The 20,882-nt window shown below is 36.9% G+C and overlaps 1 protein-coding gene across 2 annotated transcripts; it reads right to left on the reverse strand.

Moving 5' to 3' along the window:
- Positions 1–5,526: 5,526 nt before the first annotated feature.
- On the reverse strand, positions 5,527–15,244 carry LOC119997073 (protein PSK SIMULATOR 1-like). 2 transcript variants are annotated; one of them, XM_038843857.1, is made up of 13 exons: positions 14,964–15,244; positions 13,978–14,656; positions 11,857–12,179; positions 11,646–11,738; positions 11,445–11,535; positions 8,977–9,070; positions 8,011–8,108; positions 7,697–7,766; positions 7,161–7,264; positions 6,922–7,038; positions 6,768–6,844; positions 6,490–6,534; positions 5,527–6,412 (listed from the first exon to the last, which is right to left on the reverse strand). In XM_038843857.1, the coding sequence occupies exons 2-13, from the start codon at positions 14,401–14,403 to the stop codon at positions 5,902–5,904; spliced, it is 2,049 nt and encodes a 682-aa protein (XP_038699785.1). In that variant the 5' UTR covers positions 14,404–14,656; positions 14,964–15,244; the 3' UTR covers positions 5,527–5,901. The 2 variants fall into 2 exon arrangements, with proteins under 2 accessions (XP_038699785.1, XP_038699786.1); XM_038843858.1 differs by having other exon boundaries at positions 13,993–14,656; positions 14,964–15,243.
- Between the last annotated feature and the right edge of the window lie 5,638 nt (positions 15,245–20,882).

The raw sequence follows: 20,882 nt of genomic DNA on the forward strand, positions 1-20,882 counted from the left end.
TAAAGAACATACTACAGAAGCCAGATACTTCGGGAAGGTTGATAAAATGGTCCATAGAATTGAGCGAATTTGACATTCAGTACAAACCAAGGCAGGCAATCAAGGCTCAAGCCTTTGTAGATTTTTTTGTAGAACCGGCCCAATAGGACTATCAGTAGTGGAGCCTTTTTGTGGATGGCTCTTCCAATCAGAAAGGAAATGAGGCTGGAATACTCCTCCTCAGTCTGGGGGGCATATGTGTGGAACACACATTGCATTTCCACTTCAAAGCATCAGACAATGAGGCGGAGTATGAAGCTGGCTAGGCTAAGGTTGGCTGTAGAACTTGAAATCAAAAACTTACTGATCAACAGTGATTCTCAACTTATAATTTAACAGATGAAGGGTGACTATGAGGCTAAAGCCCCAACATGGTCAAATACTTAACCGCAATAAGGAAGTTCTTGGCGAAGATCCCCAAGGTAGAAATCAACCATATACCTAGTGAGGAGAATACGAAAGCAGATGTCCTCGCTCGATTGGCTTCAGTTTATTCGACAAAAGGACCTACTTCAGTCAAAATCGAGATACTCCCTCAACCAAGTATCTCCACTGACATGATAGTAGCCCAGTTGGATGCTGAGCCAAGCTGGATGTGTAATACCCCGTCCTCTTAAAGTCCTTGTAGGATTGACACGTGTTGAGTATGTATCCATTTAAGCCGGGTAGATAAGTTTTAATAGTCAAATTGGTGGTTTAAAAACATTAGAATTTAATATCAAGTGATTCGGGATGATAATAAGTGTTCGGGATTCATTTCGGAGTATTAAATTTCTTAGAAATGAATTCAGATCGAATAGGAGAGGTGCCGGTGGAAAAAGATATAAATAGGGACTGCAATGTCAAAGTCCGATCGATTGGAAGCAATTCTAATCGATCGAAATTCCTCAATTGAGGTAAATTTTTGGAAAAAAATGGGTAGGTGTCTGGACACCTCCCAAAATCTGTATGCGTGAGTTGTTTTAAAAACACCCATGTCGCGATTCTCTTCAAACCATCCAACCTAAACAACCCCCAAACTCCATTTTGTCTCAAAATCTCTCACCTCCATCACCCAAGATCTTCAATCATGGTAAGATTCTTCTCACTTAAGTTGTTTCCAAGTTGGATTATGGATTCTTTCTCTAGATTACATATTCTTCAACTTCTCTCTTTGTTCTAATTTTCAAGGTTTGAACCCAAACTCGAATCCATGAGTTCTTGCATCATTGGAGCCTAAAGGAAGCTTGAATCCCTTCCTTTTACTTGTTTCTATACCCTTGGTAAGTATATGTCACCTAAAAGTTTGTATTTGGGTATTTAGGTGATTTGGAATTTTAGGGATCATGGACATTTTGGGATTTTTAGTTTGAATCAATTATTTTGGGTTGTTAATGACAAATTGTGTTGTTTATGGGTAATTGGCTCAATGGATAGTACTCGGAAAAGCATTTGGTGTGCACGTGGGTAAATTTCGTGAATTTTGGTAAAACGCTAAGGAGGAAAGGTAGGGGATTTCTTATCTTTGGGCTTCTAAGCTTCAATATTGTTGTTGTTGCTTATTCTTGAGGTCGTAATCCATGTGTAAACCACTCTTTGTTTGGCTATAAGTGAATTCCTTTAATAAATGGTTCGTAAATCGTTATTTCGGCTTAGTGTTTTAAATGGCCATGGTATATTGTTTTTGAACTTTTAATTTATTTAATTCTTAGTCCTTGCGGTATTTTGATCATTGATATTTTTGGACTCTTCCAATTGATTAAATTCATATTCCTTGGTGTATTAGGGATTGATGAACTCCTTATCTTCATTTGATTGATTGCTAGAGTTGTTTGTGAAATCTTATAAATTCTTGGACTGATTCTTATAATTGTTGTCCATGGTGTCTTCCTTGGAGTTTGTTGAGCTCCTGATTGATGAACATTCTTGATTTCTACTATAGAAGAGGGTGGTACATGCATGCATGGTTTGATATGATACATGGGATTTAAATCCCTACATTCAATGAAATTATATTATATATATGTTTAAATGCATAAGTCTAAATATTATATGTAGTTAAATATTTAACACTCTGTTTTTCTTGGCTCAATGGGGTATGGGACCTAGCTGGGCCTCGGAAGATAGAGCTGTGCAGACCTGTGAGTCCTGATGTGACTTGGCTAAAGTTTAACCACCTATAATATTTACACTTGGTTTTGTTAAAGTTTCATGTCTTTGGAAAATGGGTGGATAAGGGGATATTGATATGGAAATATTTAAGCTTTTGAAAATACAACATACATCATGAATTTTAATGAGGTTTTTACATTGGAATTGCGAATTGGATAAATAATTGACACAACTGGTCCAGGATTAATGAGGTTTTTACATTGCAATTGTGAATTGGATAAATAATTGACACAATTGGTATTCATGGACCATACTGAACAAAGCTTTTGGTCAGGAACCAAAGTCGGGGGGGTCTAGGATGGAGCAAAGCTCTCGACCCAAGATTCTTTAGTCGGAAGTAAGCTATTGGAATGGTATACTCCAATACCTAAGGTAAGGCTACGGATGTCCTGTTAGGTGTACTTATAACCTAGTTAAGCAATAACTGGTGATTGGTTTTCGGTGAAAGACTGGTAAAGGATCATGGCAAGGCTAAAGAACGGTTTATTGTTTGAGGTTATTATGATTATATCCTCGTTGACTGGTGATGTTTGAAATGTAATATTTTACTTAATAATTACCTGGGATTTGAACATACGTTGATAAAATATTATATCATTAATTGCATGGGCATGATTGATGCATCGACATATCTGGTTTATTCCTATTGTCTTCAAATTCTACTTTTAATTCCTTTCCGAAACAAGTCATTAGCTTTCTATATTCTACTAGGCATTTGGCTCACCCTATTCACTTTCCTTGTTCCTTGTTTACCTTTGTTTTCAGGTGAGCAAGTTGAGGAGCAGCTACCGGGTGCCTGATGCGGGCGTAGTCCATTTGCTCTCCTTGCATTTTGAAATTCTAGTAGAACTACTTGTTTACTATGATATTGGTTAATTACACTCTTAACATATTAGGATTGTTGCCATGTTGGCGTGGTATTCTTGGATATGTTTTAGGATTATCTTTTATGTTATTTAGTTGTTTAGACACCGGATGAGACATTCCTATATTTGGATGTCCGATTGCGTGAGCTGCATGGATTAGAGAGATTGCATGGTTTGTGTCTTTAATTATGCTTTTGAGAAATTTTCTGGGTCACTTTTAGAAATTTTCATGTTAGGGATGGGTTTTGACAGGTTGGTGCCATTGCTATGCGATGTTTCGCCACGTCCGTCTTTTTGATCCTGGTGCATTTTTGTCATTTCCTCGTGTCCCCTTTTCCTGTGAAAATCGGGGTGTGGCAGGATGGATCCGATCAAGGAATTCCTAGTGGAAGGAAAACTTCCTGAAGACAAAAATGAAGCAAAGAGCCTTAGGAAGAGATCGGCAAGGTATTCCATAATCAATGGAGAATTGTACAGAGATCCTTCACACTTCCATACTTACGATGTTTGGCACCTCGAGATGCCAATTATGCCCTAGGGGAAGTACATGAAGGGATTTGTGGAAGTCACATAGGAGGGAGGACACTGAGCTACAAAGTATTGCGTTATGGATACTTCTGGCCTACTCTGATGGCGGATGCTAAGAAACTGGTGCAGAAATGTGATAAGTGTCAGAGGCACTCCAACACACCTCACCTCCCTCCTACTCAAGTGGTTCTCATTCAAAGTCCTTGCCCATTCACTCAGTGGGGTATGGACCTCCTTGGTCCCTTCCCTCCAACTTCGACTCAGAGAACATTCCTGATAGAAGTTGTGGATTACTTTACAAAATGGATAGATGTTGAACCAATTGCAACTATTTTAGAGAACAAAGTAATAGACTTTGTTGATAATGCAAGACAGTTCGTTGGAAGGAAGATAAACAAATTTTGCTAAGACTTGGGGATCGAACTCAGAGTCACTTCGGTCAGCCATCCATAAGCAAATGGACAGGCTGAAGTGACAAACCGAGTAATACTCCAAGGGCTGAAAACTAGGCTGGACAGCGCCAAAGGAAGATGGGTGGAAGAACTACCTAGTGTGCTATGGTCCTACTGAACTACAGCTCAGACCTCCACAGGAGAAACACCATTCTCTCTCATATTTGGTTCCGAAGTAGTGATACCAGTAAAGATTGGACTCCCTACTACAAGAATAATAAACTTTGATGTTCAGAGAAATAATGAAGCCCTTCTGAACAATCTTGATCTTGTAGAAGAAGCTAGGGAGGAGGCACAGATCCGTACTATTGCTTACAAACAAAGAATGGCTCGGTATAACAACCGAAGAGTCAAAGAAAGAAAATTCTCCCAAGGAGACCTGGTCCTAAGGAAGAAGGAAAAAGGAAGAAGTAGGAAAACACACTGGAAAGCTTGGGGAAACTTGGGATGGACCATACAAAGTTACTGAGGAATTCAAGGAAGGAACTTACCATATAGAAGACCCAGAAAACCCTGGGAAGAATATGCGCCCTTGCAGCGATGAAGAGGATATACATGAACCTGCATGGCGTTTGTTCGTACTCCAAAATTAGAAACGACCCCATAACAAGTTAAAAATTGAAGACCGTATGTCGTAGCAAATCAAAGATGACGCCAACGACCTACAGCAAATCGTAGATGCCAAGTGGAATACGTAATTGTCAGCTTCCAAACACGGGCTCGAACCTTTAGCTAATCGAAGACGTCAGGCAAAAGAAGCAATCTCGCTTTAGCATGTTAGAGCTGGCCATGATCGCAAAAGAGGAGAGATAGAGAGAAGAGAGAGAATCGACTGGTTAAAGACACAAAGCGAAGAAATCTAGCCTGTGAGTCCAGAGCAAATACATGAAGCGTAGATATGGTGGAAGTCAGTCAAAAGTGATGATGTAAGGGAACTATGAGGTGCATGAACCGTAGAGATGCACGAATTGGTGTGGAGCTGAACCGAGGACGAGCGATGACGTTTTGAGCAAGCAACCAAATAACTAAGACTACATCTTTTTTTTGCTCACATAGTTTCGAGAAAAAAACAAACGCGCGACTATAAAAAAACAGGCGCAACTCGTCAGGAGAAGACCAAAAATGCACGGATTATACATACATAGATCTATTTTCTAAAAGTAAGTTCACAGGGACAATATATATAAGGGGAGGGGAGGGTGGAAATCGAATGTTGGTTGACTGGAAGACCAAGCAGGTGCTCTGCCACTAAGACGAGCTCATTCCCATATATATAAAATCTGTTCATATTAAAATATTTTATCTCTACTTACACATGTTTCCATTCGCTTTCTGGGTTAATATGTGAAAAGCCTACATCACAGAAATAAAGAGAAAAAATTAAGTCAAAATATTGAAATAGCATTTCCCCCAAGTAACAGTTATTAATATAACCAAACAAATCCTTTGGCAATGAATTGCCAGAAATAACTTTTTTCAACTTTTGCTAGTTTCTCCAATGTGAACTTCATAAATTATTATAAATAATCATGTTATCTGTACAGGTAGAACTTCCGAAAACTACAGCCTAAAAACCTACAGAAGAATTAAATCCCCCAACAACGTGTTATCATCATATTTGTATCATCATCATCCGAGCATTTATCTCAAAAGTTTAAAGTTGGCTACATGATTTTGAGAAAATCAACAGAAATCGGGGTCATACAAAAAAGCTATCTCTGGCAGCCTGGCTGGTAAATGTCATTGTTTGCCGCCAACTTGCTCCAAGAGATCACCCAACATTAGTACGTGCAGCAGATAGATCCTTCGCAGAAGGATAAACCCATTTTGCCTCTGCTACTTGATCAGCCTTGTGAGTTATGCTGCTATAAACTTCGAATTGTGTCCACCCGGTCAATGACATCCAAGGCTTTGACGCGATCGATGCCGAAGTCAAAGGTAGGGACTGATGATAGCCTCCTGATGGGGATGGGGTCCTTTATACTTTCGCTTGTTGGCGAATGGCTACTACTTTTACTCAACCTATGGTACTTGCTTAGCCTGTTTTTAGCAGTGTCAAATTCCTGGCTCTTGCTAATCCCAGGCGTCTTTTTCCTCTTACTCGCGTCACGTAGCATCTCTTGGTCTTCAATCGTCAACATCGGCGAGGAGCAGCTGGGCTTGGATAAGTGAATTTGTTTTTGGTTTGGAGACCGAATTGGAGATTTAACAGGAGACCTGATTCCACCATTGCCAGCCCTTGCTTGGCTCACTAGATGGTGAAGCCAGACCACCAATTCCAATATGTAAGCTTCAGTTTTCTCCTTATCAGCGTGGTGTAGAGTCTCAATCCTGAGCAAGTCGGTCTGACCCACAAGTTTCCGATTTACATCAGACCTGAAGAATTTCAGTTACGTAAGACTGGGAAAAGTAACTAGAGCAAAGGATAAACTACAAGAAAGTGCAGGACTCACCCTGTATTTGCCCATTCTCCAACCCAACCAAACCCATGATGAGCTCTACTTGCACAAATAGTGAAAAAAAAAATGTCAAAATCATTGATCAGAAACCAATTAACAAGAATTTAAAAAATCAAGTAGAAATGACAAGTTGAACAACCAGACCAGGGAGAGGACAAGATAAGTTGGTTTTTCATGCGAGTTTTTCTTTTTAGGGCTTTCTTTTCTTCTTTTCTTTACCGGGATTTGGGTGGTGGGGGAAGGCAAGGTTCAGATTGAAGAGGATACATTACTTGGTTGTGTTTGTGGCAATTGGAACAAGCCATTGCAAAGTTCTTTCCATCTCAGCTTTGATTTGTGCGACAGTAAGCTGCAAGAACAAGAAGTATATTTTACTACAGTATTGGTCAACAAAGAAGATAAATAATAATCATCCTCATCAAAGACCTCTTCTTTAAGCTGGAATGATTGTAACTTGGAGCGCAATGCCAACTTTATATTAGGTGGCAGCCCTTGGTATAACGCATCTCGTGTATTTTGAGGCACAGAACTTGATCGAGACACCTGATTGCATTCAGATAATAGCCCAGCAAAAACCTCAGATCCTCATAAATTAAAGAAACTAACAGAAATATTGTACCAGGAGAGGTAAACAAACATGAGCTAGGACGAAGCAGATAACTCACAAGAGTATCTATTTGAGAAATTATGTTTGCATAATGCAATGCAAGACCAGCAGAACCCAGTTTTTTGTGATTGCTAGGAGAAACTTTTGTGGGCACATCACAATCTGCAAGGACAAAGCAGGAACGGAAAATCACAACTCACCTTTTCATATATGAAACCAATAAACAGATTTGCAAACAAGACCGTGTCATTCTGAATTGGTTAAAATTGTCCAACAGTACCAAACTTACAATCTGGACTAAGCAGCCTAACTGATATCCAGCTATCACTCAACAATATCCCAGTTCAGCTCAATAATGAATACACACTGCCCCATTCATCCTCTTATACAGTAAAAACAAATATCTATAATTCTCGACTAGAAACAGTGATCCGAGTTAGATTGCAAGAAAATGCTAATTCCTACCAGATGCATATGAGTGGAGAAGGAACATAATGACACAGAATATCTCAGCCACTTCTCATTCCACAATGGGTAGAAACATGGCGTAAGAGAAATAAGTTCAAATTTTAGGTCAAATTCTAGAATGCTTACCAGCATTACCGAAGGCTTCGTGGATCTCCAAATGCCAGAAATGGACAATGTCCACAAGCTTCTCCATCACCTAGGAACAAAAGACATCAATATTTTCTTCAGGTGACATATAGTTTACCTTTCAAAAGCCACTATGAAGACACGAGAGTCGACAACATTAAGAGTGATAGCTTTTGAACTCATAATCAAAATAGAATTGTCAAAGAAAACAACAGACAAGGATATTATTAACAAGACACTAAATTAGAATTAAATCCCCAATTATATCTATTCTCATTGAATCTAGGGCAAGCTTTGGAAGCAATGGCTTGTACCTCTTCCAATATTTTGGACCAGAGTGACTTTTTCTTTAAACTTTGAACATGCTTCCTTTGACTCTTTAGCTCTGCTCTCAAAATAGCAAGGCTGTCTCCTACAATTCAAATGAAACATATCAATGTAGGAAGCAAGTCCTGCAAAGAATGAATTCAATTATAAGAACAAAGAAGACAAAATAAACTACCAGGTGTCCCTTCCTCTCTATTTTTTAAAATTTTTTCCCCTTTTAGTTCATAAATTTACTCAGACACCACCTGAATGAGAAGGTACGCACATACTCACCCTTCATCCAACTCTCATCTGGGAGGAAGATGTCATTAGACCCTAGGCCATTGGCTTAATAGATGCAAATTTACGACAAGATATCAAAAATTACAATCAAACCAATAGATAAAATATTAGATCCGGTCCCCTCAGTATATGGTTCGCTTGGTCAGGGAACAAGGCCCTGGTTTGAGTCCCATGATACAAACTCTTGCAATTTACCAAATGCTTGGAGTGAGGAGCCACTCCAAGTGTCAAAGGTTTACCAATGTATTAGCATGGTATTACTATCGTGTGCTGTGCATATATAGCTTCCCTCATCTCATAGAAAGGAAAATACAATGTTGCATCCAGCCCAATATTACATATATCGAATCCTAGTCCAAACTACGTAAAAGGGTCAAACGACTAGGCACAGCCATGAAATGAAAATTCATTATAAACCTTACATCAAACCGATTAAAGCATGTAAACTAGCCAGCAACTTGAGAATAGCAAACACAAGTCACCACAATACAATGCATGGTAATGCTATTCAAGGTTTCCGGTACACTTTATCCATAAAATTATGAAAATGGTACAACTTTTATCAGCCACTTCTATATTTTTGTTGTTCTTTTCAATTATTGTTATTCTTTTCAGAGGATTTTTTTGAATATCATATATAAGAATTGGTTGTCCTTTGCTCACAATCTCACCTCTCTGAGCAGCATTTGAGTTATCTTCTTCTTGAGCCTTCCGCCGATAATCTTGTTCAAATCTATCCAAGGCATGCATTTCATGATATAATTCCTGCAACCAAGGGAAAGTAGATTTTCCTTCAGGAATATTTTAGCTAAAAACACGGTGAACAGTGTTAATGTAAGCAAACATCATATTATGCTATTAATAACATAATTACAAGCTAAACAGATCTGTCATATCAACAGATACCATTCAGTATTAATGCCTAGAACAAATTACCCTAGTCTTAAAATAAAAAAGGGGAAAGCAATGAATTTATGCACTATCAGCACAGTGCATCCTTTGTTAGATTAAGCCCACTACCAAAAAGCTTCTTCAGTGTTCCTCCATGTACAAACCATTCCCACCAACCGCATATGTTTTTAAGAAAATAAGGAAAGAACTCTATGTAGAAGGCTTTGACAGTGGTGGCAGGTTTCTAGAATGGGCAAATGTACACAACCGTACCCCCACCTCATGGATAAACTTTTTAGGTGGTTTGAACCACTGAAAGCTGCAATGGAGCATCTTTATCACTGCACTGAGATTTGCCTTTTTAATCTTTTAGGTATAATTCCTGGAAGAGACAAGGTGCATCTGAGTAGAAATCTTATAAGCGGAAGAGTATTCAAGCTTCTATTCTACTGTTCAGTTTGATTGTTAGTTTCCAAGTTTATACTTAATTCAATTATACGTTTTTATAAGCTTCAAGTTTGAGCTTTTAACAGCAAAATGTTTCAGATATCTCCAACGAGTTGTAATTGTAATTGTATACATGTCCCTTGTAAAAATAATAGGAAGGAGGGACTTCTAAGAAATGGAAATAAAGACATGTTTTAACTACTTCATCCAATTAAATACTGTCAGGAACAGATTATAATCTGTTCCCAGAGGAGGTCGCACTAATCCTTCCTTTTGAACTTCAAAGCCTGGAGCAATGGCAGAGTACATCAAGTCCCTGCACTTGCAGCCTTTTAACATGACCAAAGTAAATGTTATTTAGTAGCCAACAAAGACAGATTTTGATACAGGTAACCTAATGGTTTAGAAGTCAATTAAAGGCACACATCACCATAGTACACCTCATGCATATATAGAGAAACACAAAAGGGAATTAAAACAACACAAACAGAAGAACAATAATGATGACGATACCAAAAAAAAAAGAACCACCCATGAGAAAAGAGACTTGCAAAGATCATAGAGAGGTAAAATAAGCATTGAAGCTCACAGTATAAAAGAAATTAGACGCTGAGAACCAAAGCGGAGATGAGCAAACACATATATATATATATATATATATATATATATATATTTATATGTTAGACACACATTTTAAAGAACAAGCACCAATGAAAAGGCCACCTTCAAAAAGTTCAGTGACTTTTGATAAGGTAAAAAGAAGAAATGAATTAAGAGGAAAAAATTCAGTGATTACTGCACAAACCCTCTAAACGCACAGGCTACTGTTGGTCAACAATGATTCTAAGACACTTTCGCCTCTCTTAACCACTCCTCCCCCTGCTTGCTAACGCAACCAAACTTACCCAGTTCATACTTTTCAGAGACTAAAAATGACCCTTATTCTGGAACAATTGGAATAATGCAATAATACAAAATTCAGACCAAGGATAAAGTGATTTAATCATAACAGGCACAAGAGTGAGACTACACTGCTTTCTTTCAAATATCGTAATACTAAATTTACTTGCACACTTTAGCCTTCTCCCACTATTTGTACTCGCCAAAAAAGAAAACCATTGGTCCCCCACAATTAGCAAAGGACAAACGAACAACACATAAATCACAGGATCTTGTGGAAAAAATGAATGAAGCGTAAACAGAAACATGTTTTCCACAGGATTGAGTGCATAAACCCAACAAAGGACAAACGAACAACACATAAAGCACATCTCTTCTTGGGAAAAAAAAAGAACAAAGTGAAAGCTTGGAAGTTGGATCACAAATACAAGACACTGTGATGGTCATACTATTTTCTGAAATTTCAAATAATTTTCTTCTAAGGTGATCATAACTAAGCCTCACCAATAAAGAATCGTGAAATTTCAAGGATGGAGCACACAATGAAAAACCCCATTTTCACGAATCATACTTATCAGATGCATTGCCAAAAAGGAGTCACCTTTCAAGTTTCAATCAAGGAGGGAGTTTACAGTAGGTTGACAGCTATCAAAAACTTATGCAACATCTTATAAACTATAAAAGTATAAATCAAACCGAGAACGCGGGAAATACACCACTGTTCATACACTGCATAGAGCCCTAGATACAGTGAAAAGTGGGCATATAATTGAATAAACAACAAGGATTTATGCTGATCCAGGTAGTATGTGCTGAACAATTAAAAAGGGCATTGATGGCAGTATCAAGTAACGCACATGAAAACTTAAAAGCAATTACAAAAATACCGTCTGATACTCACAGCTGTATGCTGAACCAAAGTCATCAATTGCTGCATTACCGTCTCTGCTTCGTCCTTCAACTGCTTTTGGGGTGTAAGTTCTGAACCCAATCTATAATTAAGAAAATGAGGGGAGGGGGGGGGGAGAGAGGGGAGCATGAACCACATAAGCAACATTCTTAAATATGCTCAAAGCAATGCGCAATATGCCATTAGTATTACTTGTCGAAATAACGATCCAAGTTGTGCCATTGTGGATCCTTACAACGATTTCCAAAACGTACAACCTCCCCAGAAAACACTTTCAACTCTTCTCTGTCAAAATTTGCACAAGGATATAGTAAGAATCTTTCACCGACTGCCGTAGGATACAACATGCAAAAGATTAACAACAAGCATTAAGACTAGTATAGCTATCTATTTCATCATTCACCTCTTATCAGATGCAGCAATTCTGAGTAGCTCATCTATATCTCTTGATATCAAATTTTGCACTCCTTCTGAGACGAGCACAACTTCTTTTAAATGTTCAATGTTCTCCTTTGACAGTGATTGCATTAGATTAGCACCCTTAACAATTGTATTTGCAACTTCAAAAGCCAAAATTGAAATTTTATTCCCTTTTGCCAACCCAGAGGTAAAGCCACCACCGATACTCAAATTTGTCATGCTACTACCAAGTGTGTCCAAAACTTCCACTGCCTTCCCAAGCCCAGCAGTACCAGCTCTGCCAAGAAGTGAACTTACTTCTGAAACCTATAAAATAGAGAAAGCAAGTCAGTCATAGGTAATACATGTGTACCATGTTGACAGAAACTTCGAATGGTAAACAAAAGCAAATATGAATACCAAAAGCAAACCATTGCATGGCCCATAAACGTGCCTGAAAGACCATACCCATATAAAAATACTACAAAATTTCCACATGAATTAATTTTATCTCTAATAATTGGCGCTATGGTACCATGACACATCCAATATTCAGAAAATGAAAGAATCGGAGAAAACATAATTAAGCCCGTCCCGAGAAACTGAACAAAGCACAAAGATATCACAGAATTACAAGGCGTATGCAATAAATCCATATCATATCTGTAAAAGAGAAAGACGATTATCTTTGCTGAAAGATTGTTTGGTGATCAACTCAAAACACGAACTGTTATGCATCCAATTTTAATCTTGCAATACTTTAACCAACTGCAGATGAGTAGTCTGAGACTAAAAAATGCTACTTCATTTGTTTGTTCAGAGGAGAACCATCTTGAAGAAATGGTTTCTGCGGCTTACTTTGATTATTAAGAAAAAAATAACTTACACTTATATCAAGAAATAAATGTAGGCAAATGTGACGTCTTCTTACAAGTAACCACGCAACCACTAGTTTACATTAAGAGATATTAACTCCCCCAAATTTGAGGACTTTCGAAGATAAAATTCAAAAACCAATTAGAGCTGGTTTAAAGGCACTTAGACAAGTGAATTACACCTCATAACCACAACAAACTTAATGAAACTTATCTCTCCATGAACCAAATAATCTCCAATATTGACATCTTATCAATTATTTACCATTATGGTTTCCCTTCATGAATATTTCTGATTAAAATATAACTGTACAAAAATATCATCTCTCAACTTCTTCAACTCCAGCCTCGGAATAAAAAACATACATATCAGGCACATCATGGGGGCACAATTACCACCAAGAAATATATGACATCAGCTCCCTAAACTTCTAGCTAAAACTCCAGCTCATTTAACACTATTTGCAAGTTTTTCAACATATTTTAATAAAAAGGAAATAAGTTCTTAGATAGAACTATTACATATAATTTTGAGGCCATCATAAAACCTACTTTGAACACAATGATATAAATTGCATGACCAAGACTTTAACTTGTTGGTGTTCAACAGTTAAATATGTTTTGAGTTACATAGATTGCTAAGCAAGAAGTTGAAAACAAATCAGTTGAATCTAAGAATTTGCATACTGGTGATAGCAGTTGCGCATTATACATATCACTTTACACTTCTCAGTAAATGAGTAGAAAAGAAAAAGAAGCCTATCAATATCGCCTTATGACGTGTAACAAGTAAGAAAACATGTAGCAATAGACACTAACAGTTTTCTAGCCTTATCCTTCTTATATCACCTTAATTATACTCCAACACAAATAAAGGGAGTTAAACGATGTCACAAAAGACACATTACAATTGCCCTCTCCTGGAAAGCCCAATAATACAAAAGAAAGCTTTGAATGACATAAGTCTACATTTTTTTACTCCACTTCCAGGGAATACAGGTTTCGTGTACTTTTGACTTCTCTTTCAGAAAGATGAGCTAATCAGGGACGGAATAACCTCTATATAGCTAACGCCAATGGGCCATCGCCTAAGGTCCCCAGTAAGGAAAATCCTTAAAATTATTAATGTTAAATAGTCTCTCTTTTTAGATAATGATAACAGTTAAGGAAAATATTAAACAATTAGTACCCAGAAAAGCAAAAATATTTCCTTTAAGAATAGACGACAGCTGAGCAGACAAAACACTTACAAAGATAGGAGTTACCTTTGCAACTGCAACTTGTTTCGGCTTGGTTGATCTAGATTTGTGAGATAGAACCCTTGACAAGCGAGGAATTCCATCATTGATATCATCAGGGCTTACTGCACTTGGAGTTGCATTCATCTCTTGAAACGAAAAGGGTTCTCTTAATTCCCTATTATCCACAATATCTCCGACAGTATAGGGAGAAGCATCACTATTTATTTTGATTTCATGAGACTGACAATCCAATCCTGACCCATTATTAAATTTGATTTCACGAGACTGATAAGCCAATCCTGACCCATCATTAACTTTGATTTCACGAGACTGATAAGCCAATCCTGACCCATTATTAACGTAACCATTCACACACGGAAACCCTCCAGCGGAAGCACTATCAACAGTAGATCTCTTCGAGCAAAGCCCACCCATTGTATCAATTATTGCAGATGGTGAATCACTTACAGCTCAAAATGTACATGCAAAGCCAACAATTTATTTACTAACAAAACTTGAAGAGTGCCCTTTAATTAAAGCAATTTGCGAAGCTCAATAAACAAGTGATACTCAAATGCTATCTCGCTCTCTTCAAACCAAACTGATCTAGCCTGCAGGCTGCAAATGGATTCATGAGAATGGTACCAAAACAACCCCAGTACCAATGCCCAGTAGAACTCCTGTCCATCTACACCAATACACCAAAATGTACGTCAAAAAACACTGAAAAAATGCATTTTCCATAAATAATGTGCAATCTTAACAGATTAACACCAACAGAACAAAATAGCAGTGTCCATCTATATAAATATATAATAATATCACGACTACAAGCCGAGTTCGAACCCATTTTGAATTTTTTTCTGACAAAACTGAAATCAATCAGCATAAATATAGAGAAACAGACAACTTAGTGAACAGTACACATATTATAGGCGTATTATACACAGGCAATCACGAAGTTAAATCAGAAACGAAGAGATAGATCGACTCACCATGAAGCTAGTTACAATCGCTGCTTCTTCGAGAGCCCTAGAAATTGCAGATGCTAAAGAGTGATGTTGATGATGTCGAGAGATCAATAAGTAATTGCATAGAAAGAGAGAAGACCAAAGAGGTGCAGAAGAAGAAGTAGCGGAACGGTCGAGAGAGAGGAGACCTCAGTCCACTCAGCCGCTCTGCCACTTGCAAAAAGGAAAATACGCCAGACCGCCCGCCAGAAAGAAAGCACGACTTACCGGCACAAGATAGAGATGGTCAAAACCCCAATCCCTTCAACTCTCCACCCCTCTTTTAAGTCCTAAAACTACTGTTTAGTGCCCGCAGTAATTTTTCTTTGCCCACTCGTCTTCAGCGCATCAAGCTACCATACTTTTTTTTTTTTTAAAAATACCACTAAACGCTATTCATTGTAATCGAATATTTGGCATACAGATGTCTAACTCAATCAATTACTAATCGAGTCACCTCTCATTAATTACCAACTGAGCCACCTCTCGCTGATTGGTCGAATGTCAAACATCTCCTTAAATTTCAGAATGTCTTCTTGGATCGAAAGATATTCATCATATTGATAAATATCAAAAATTAATTGTAATAATTATTTATCTTGTTCGTCAACCGCGGGTGGCAAATCCACTCCTTGATTGCCTCCACGATTCTACCTTTGGTTCTGCCGCTCAAGAAGGATCGTTATCGCCGCCATCTACTGCGTCAACACGTCCAATTGTTGTTGCATCCGAACCATCTTACCTCAATAATAAAACGTCATCCACAGATAACTCCATGATGGCACACATCCTTGGCGACATAATGAAGGAACTGAGCAAGCTCCAATACCAACTAATGTAGGGCAACGTAGTGAAAAGAACACCTACTTGGACCTATTAATTCGACACACGAATACCATATTTAAGGCTTCAATACTTTGTTGATTCAAATGAATACGAAAGAATTGGAAAAGACTGTCGTCTCCTCATTTTTATAAAATCAAAACTAAAATTCCTCAATGAGAGTTACAACATTAAGTAGTAAATCAAGTGAAACCCTAATCAAACCCTAAACACTTCTAACGAGAAACAAATACCTAAATACATAAAAGTACTCCTAATAAACAAAATATATTAGACTCTTAGAAAAATAATACTAATTGATTTACAAACAATTGATTTCCTAAAATACCAAAATAAAATATTTAAGAGAAATATTTCAATCTTAATCTGTATCATTCTCCCTTTATTGGAGAAAACTCGACTTCGAGTTTTAAAGAATGACAATAGGAAAACTCTTGACTTCTTGATCACCATCATAGCAATACAAGAACAAGTCTCTAACCAATGTCCCATTGAACTCTCAACTTCAATTATCGAGACTGGAAAATCTTTACTTTGTTAAACCATTTCGGAATAACAAAATTAAAGCATCATTATTACATTGTTTTACCCTCTTATTACATTGTTTCTATTATATGATAGCTCGTTATTACTTGGTTTTATTACAAATTCTAAATTATTGCAATTTACCACAAATTGTGATTTATGGTTAATTGAGAGTTGAATCTCAAAGTAGGGCTGTGCACAATTCAGTTTTAACCGATTAACCGAACCGGACCAACCGACCGTTAACCGAATTTACCGGTTAATGTTAACCAATCGGACGGTTCAGTTAAAGGTTTGTGAGTGTTTCGGTTTTCGGTTAATGGTTCGGTTAACATAAAAAATTAACCAAATTAACCGAACCGAACCGAAAATATAGCATATTATATAAATATATAATATATATAATTATGTTATTAATTTTCCACATATTAATAATTTAATACTTATATTCTTCTAAAAAAATCTATTAATACTTATATAAAAAATTCAAAATAAATATAATATACATCAATTAATAAGTATTAATTCATGTTTCCAAGTACCAACTTAGTAACTTACCATGTAATGTAACACCTTCAATATATTATATATTTATATTTATCAAGATTAAATATGATAATGAAATTAATAATATGACAAAACAAATACTATAAAAACCATTAAACCCTAAATTCGAAGGTTGAAGGTCCCAACAATATAAAACCTTAAACCTTTTTTTTTTTAAAATGGGAACCCTAAACCCTATAAAACCTTATGAATGTAAACCCTAAACCCTATTAACTATATAACTATAGTAATATTATAAACTTAAACCCTAACTAATAAAACACTAAACCTGTAAAACTATACTCTAATAATATAAACCCTAAACTCTAACACTATAAAACATTAAACCTTTTGTTTTTTTAAAATGGGAACCCTAAACCATATAAAACCTTGTGAATGTAAACCCTAAACCCTATTAACTATATAACTATAGTCATGTTATAAACTTAAACCTTAACCAATAAAACACTAAACCTATAAAATTATAGTCCAATAATATAAACCCTAAACTCTTAACACTCTAAAACCTTAAACCTTTTGTTTTTTTTTTTAAATGGGACCCTAGACCCTACAAAATCTTATGAATGTAAACCCTAAACCCTATTAACTATAATATAGTTATAAATTTAAACCCTAAAATTATAAATCCTAAACTCTAACATTATAAATCATATTATATGCTAAATTAGTAACATGACTTTGGCCCAAAATATTTGAAATTAACCGAACCGACCGAAATCCAAACCGAAATTTTAGGTTAACCGAACCGATGGTTAACCCTCTAAAAAATATTGGTTCGGTTAAATGGATGAAATTAACCGAAAAAATTTGGTTAGGTTAAAAACATGTCGATAACCGAACCGACCGACCGATGCACACCCCTATCTCAAAGTATGAAAGCAACAATATGTGCTTGTAATTTCAGATTATATTTTGTGACAATTATTCATGAAAACAACAACATGTATTCAGAAAGGAGGCCCACGAAAATACAAAGTTCCACAACATCACGTGCAGTCTAATTTCGCATAAAGTGAACTCTTTAATGATCGTTCGATATTAAGTCCCAAATCCCCCATTTCATGCCACACAACATCGCACACCAAGAAGAAGAAGAAATTGGAGAATGAAGAAGAAGACAAGTACACATTGATCCGAAGAACAACCAAAATCGAAGGGAATAGGAGCTCCCTAAAGTCTCCATATTCTGTAGAGTTTGAGACTCAATAAAACTCATTTTTATTACACTCACGAATATATTGGGTACAACACTCACACACTAACACTCACTCTTTCTCACAACAACCGTGCGTCATTCTTCTTTGAAAACAGTGAAGTAAGAGTGTCCCATGCTTCCTTTGCATTTTTGCACGCCTTATGTGCTCCAAAATTTCTTCCTCGATCATAGTCTTGCTTGTGAACATTGCAATTCCAATTTTGATATTCCATTTGCGGAGAGCATCGACACTTGTTGTAGATGGAGGTGTAGTGTCATTTCCATCGATGATCTCACAGGGATCCTAACTTGAAGGCAAGACTTCATACAGGTTGCCCATGTGGTGTAGTTTTGATTATTGAGTCTCTTGATATTGTCAACAAATTGGAGATCCGCCATCATGAATTGGTATTCCACACATTATCAAGAAAGCTTGATCCCAGATCACGAGCTTCACAGTCCCAGACTATTCACGATAGAATATTCCTTTAACGACAGTCAAACTACCACAATTGTATCTCACAAATCTTGATCAACCCTCTTTGTTGATCTTGAATCATGGTCCCTGACCGACCTTGCTCTGATACCACTTGTAGAGTTCAAGACTCAAATAAAACTCACTTTTATTATACTCACAAATATATTTTGTACAACACTCACTCATTCTCACAATGTGTGCCCCGCACACTATCTCTGATACCGATTTTCTCAGTTATCAATTGCTTGTCACTTGTACATATTCACTCATACAAACCTCTATATATATATTGACTTATAGTCAGTGGGTTTGCCAACTCAATTTTTCTAGAAAATTTTTTAACACCAAACCCAAGAATGCTAACAAAGATTCTAGAGAAGATATTTGAAGAGCTTATCCACATATGAGTTGTACAAGAAAAATCAAGAAATTTTTGGATAAATAAAGTTGATGATAATCTTCAACATATTCTCCCAAGGCCTTAAAACCCAAATCCATATTCTCACTGAAGTCTTCATCCTCTAGCCTACTCTCTTATAACATTGGAACCACTGACCCATCTTCGACCAATCACGCCACCATCCCTGGATCCTACAAGGAATGCCACTCTGACTCTACGTCTAAAATGGATATGAAACCCTAGATCTGGTGCAAGCCCTATAATACCCTATCAAAAAAATATAAATAAATAAATAATAAAATAAAAATAAAATAAAATAAAATAATAAATAGGATAAAGAGAGCTTAGTTATGAAAATGGTAAAATTGTGGGGTAAAAAGAATTAGTAGAAGGGTTTAAAGAGTATTTGGATTAATGTGAGGGTTAAATAAGAAAAAGAATAAAAGTAAAGGATTTAAAAAAGGATTTAAAAAAATATACATATATATATATAGTAAGTGGGTGAAGGTCTGCAAGTCGCAGACCTTCACCTTCACCCGAACAAAGAAAAAAAAAAGGGAATGTGACTTTGCAGTTCCCCCACAACTCAAGACTACACAATTTTGGTGAGATTTTCGGCCAGCAAGGGTGCTCCAAGGTTGGAGTCTACACCCCACTTCATTAATTTATAGAAAGAGAAGAGAGTAAGGTAAGTTTTTACAAAAATTGAAGTTAGGGTTTCGTGGGTTTGGTTAAGTTTCATGAAATTGGGGTTGTGAATTTGTCATGGGTTATGAATTATAATTTCATATTTGAACTTGGATTGAAGATTGGTGTTGACCAAGAGGAGATTGGGTTAGGGATTGAAGAGTTGAACAAGATTGATTAAACTTGGAGGAGTTGGTGAGGATTTGCTCAAACGAGGTAGGGATTTTCTTAACCCTCAATTTCGAAACACTCTTGGCAACCCGGATTGTGATTAAATTCATATGTTTTTGCCTTATTGTTCAAGGGGAAACAAACCTTTGTATGTATGCTATTGTGTGTGAAATACCCTTGTTGTTGGATGGTTGTGTTTAATGTATTTACCCTTTGACACTTGATCTTCTATTGAATGGAATTGCGTGCAATTCACATTTTGCATAGTTTGTATGTAGCATGATATGCATTAGTGGCATGGTGTTGGAGATATGGGAGAATGACTTGGTATTAGAAAACTACATAGTGGGGTCTTATGAGATAGCCAGGTACTAGAGAACTGTGTCGCAGCTCTAGTGTAGCTTATTGTGATGGCTCGGTACTAGAGAACTGCGTGGCGGCTCTAGTGGGGCTTTATGTGATTGCTAGGTACTAGAAAACTATGTGGCGGTATTAGTGTGGCATTATGTAATTGGTATGGTAACATGGTGATGATGAATGAGAATTCATTGGGATGTGAAAGGTATGGCAGGACTGACCGGGTGCATTGTGTGATTCATCGTGGCATTTTGATGCATTGCTATACTTGTATTTCTATACAGCCATTATTCTTTCATTTATGCTCTTTATTTTCGTATCCTTGCTGGGCCTTCTGCTCATTGTTTGAATTTCCCCCTCCCTGGTGATATAGGTACCAGCTCTAATGTTTCGACTATGGATCAGCAGAGAGGTGCATGATGCGGATGGTCTGGACTCGTGTTGGTGTGATGGTTTATTTTTGTGTGGTGATTATGTTGTAGTGTTTTATTGGTCTTTTATTTAGTTATGTATTGGGATATATATGAGAATGTATTGTTATGGATGAATGATGATTCTGGATGGTTTTGGTCTGAGGCCTCTGTATGTATATGCTTATGGGATTGATGATGGATATGGCCTAAGGCCCTGGTTGATTGGTTTTGTTGTATTGGAATTGGTTGGTTTAATTTGCTATATTTG

The sequence above is a fragment of the Tripterygium wilfordii genome, chromosome 4, assembly GCF_013401445.1.
Source record: "Tripterygium wilfordii isolate XIE 37 chromosome 4, ASM1340144v1, whole genome shotgun sequence".
In the NCBI taxonomy this organism is placed as follows: domain Eukaryota; kingdom Viridiplantae; phylum Streptophyta; class Magnoliopsida; order Celastrales; family Celastraceae; genus Tripterygium; species Tripterygium wilfordii.

Bases quoted from the DNA above. Each gene is read 5' to 3' on its own strand.
- LOC119997073 (XM_038843857.1), bottom strand. From the start codon at position 14,403: ATGGGTGGGCTTTGCTCGAAGAGATCTACTGTTGATAGTGCTTCCGCT. The intron at 11,739-11,856 runs GTGAATGATGAA...AAATTTTGACAG, and splicing joins ATTGCTGCATCTGATAAGAG to AGAAGAGTTGAAAGTGTTTT. The intron at 6,845-6,921 runs GTCTTTGATGAG...TTGTTCTTGCAG, and splicing joins CATTCCAGCTTAAAGAAGAG to CTTACTGTCGCACAAATCAA.